At 54.2% G+C, this 2146-nt stretch overlaps 1 protein-coding gene across 1 annotated transcript; it reads left to right on the top strand.

The window, feature by feature from the left end:
* Positions 1-327: 327 nt before the first annotated feature.
* Positions 328-1992, top strand: DICSQDRAFT_176169 (alpha/beta-hydrolase; the record flags this gene model as incomplete). The annotated part of the gene is made up of 8 exons (XM_007371927.1): positions 328-658; positions 725-882; positions 934-976; positions 1029-1057; positions 1126-1193; positions 1266-1525; positions 1590-1764; positions 1824-1992. 8 exons carry the CDS (start codon positions 328-330, stop codon positions 1990-1992), a joined length of 1233 nt encoding a protein of 410 aa, XP_007371989.1.
* Between the last annotated feature and the right edge of the window lie 154 nt (positions 1993-2146).

The raw sequence follows: 2146 nt of genomic DNA, 5'->3' as shown, positions 1-2146 counted from the left end.
ATGAGTAGGTCTTTTAGCTAGAATTCCCGACAAACTTCACCTAACCCAACGTCGGCGTCCCTGTAGGCAGTACACCTTCCTTCTTACCGCTACACGCCGTCACCCGATCTCGGAACGACGGCAAGAGACGGCAGAAAACAACTAGATACATCAACCCTACATTGGGAGAGACGCAGGTGTATCCGAATTAACCATGACAAGTTACGTCATGCTTACCTCCACCAGTCAGTGTTGAACGTTGAGCCGAGTTCATACCCTCAATATACTCACGATAAATTGCCGTGGTCCGATACCATCCCCTCACCCACCTCACCCCATCCGCCTTTCATGTCAGGCACCTCAGATAGCGAGAAACCCTTCCAAGTCGCGGTCTCCGACGAGGACATCGAGTCCCTCCAGCGAAGGCTCGACCTTGCGCGTCTCCCAGACCAGCTAGAGGGCGCAAGATGGGACTATGGTGTTCCTCTTGCCGACATCAAGAGGCTGATCGCGCACTGGAAGGCCGGCTTCGACTGGCGAAAGGTCGAGGCCGAGATCAACATGCTCCCGATGTTCACGCGCGACATCGAGGTCGAAGGCTTCGGCACGCTGAATGTGCACTATGTGCATCAAAGGAGCGAAGTCAAGAGCGCGATTCCGCTATTATTTGTTCATGGCTGTAAGCACTGGGCTACGACACATAACGTTGATGCCTGCACACTGATGGAATGTCCACTAACTTCAGGGCCCGGTCACTTTATCGAGGTAAGGAGAATTCTCCCTCTCCTGACATCGGTGGGGGACGGCCATCCCAGCTTCCACGTCGTCGCTCCTAGCTTGCCCGGTTTTGGTTTCTCTGAGGCTCCGCGCAAGACGGGTTTCAAGGGACCACAGTACGCTCAGGTATGTGGCGTCGTCCTTGCTAAAGAGCCCCTCAAACGAACGCGCCAATAGTTGCTGAACAAGCTCATGCTGGCACTCGGATACAATGAGTATGGTAAGCTTATGAACAGCACCTTACGTTTACAATTGATTCTGGATCATATCAGTCTATCAAGGAGGAGACTGGGGGCACATCGTGAGTAGTCCTGTCGCCCCATGCTTGGAAACAAACCTAACGAAGCCACTCACGCTGACCGTTTGAAGCTGGGAACTCATGCTGTGAAGCTCCACGGGCACAAGCACGTCAAAGCGTGGCACACGAACATGGCTTTGTACGTCACAGACGCCTCTTCGCATCCCGAGAGAAGCTCGCTGCTAACTGAGTCTCGGAATATCCTATATAGCGCCAACCCCCCAACGTTCACGCGATTCCCGTTCCTGTACATCCGGTCCCTCTTGACCTTGCCCTTCGACACTGCTGCAAAGGACAGGCTCGCCGTGTTGGCTCGCTTCTTCAACACCGAGAGTGCCTACATGACGCAACACTCGACTCGTCCTCAAACCTTAGGATACTCGCTTGCCGACTCCCCTGTTGGGCTGCTCGCCTGGATATACGAGAAGCTTGTGGCTTGGACAGACAAGTATCCCTGGAAGGAAGACGAAGGTGCACAGTCTTGTCTTCAGCATCTTGATCCTCGCTGAAGCGCCAGAACTTGTGCTATCGACAGTGCTCGAATGGGTCTCCATCTACTGGTTCTCACGAGCCGGGCCAGCCGCTTCGGTCCGCATTTACTACGAGATGAGTGATGGTGGCACGAAAAACATCACCGACGACCCGGGCTGGGTATCTGTGCCGGTCGGGGTGTCCTACTTCCCCGCGGAGATCGTTCATGTTCCTAAATCGTACGCCGTGATCCCCGTTCAGCAATGGCTAGCTAGCTCACTTCGTACGTGTTATCCAGCTGGTCGCAAACCCTTGGCAAATTGGTGTTCGAGTCTGAGCATGACGCAGGTGGTCACTTCGCAGCATTTGAGGTGCCACATCGGCTTGCAGGAGACCTGCGAAGGATGTATGGGAAGGGTGGACCCGCGCATGGCGTTGTTCCGGGCAAGAGTGGCTACGATGCCTAGGATACGGAGTGCTCTATATCACGCTACGATTGTCCTTGGCATTTCGCGAAATCTTAGGTACCAAAGTTCAACTAGGATAGCCACAGGTGATAGGAGGTATTCGTTGGGTGATCAACCTTGCGCTTCTTCGGTAGCCGGTATGTACGGCGGCTTG

This window comes from Dichomitus squalens (genome assembly GCF_000275845.1).
Source record: "Dichomitus squalens LYAD-421 SS1 unplaced genomic scaffold DICSQscaffold_482, whole genome shotgun sequence".
NCBI classification, from domain to species: Eukaryota; Fungi; Basidiomycota; class Agaricomycetes; order Polyporales; family Polyporaceae; genus Dichomitus; species Dichomitus squalens.
Note: the sequence above shows the minus strand (reverse complement) of the source record. Positions and strands in the feature narration are given on the sequence as shown.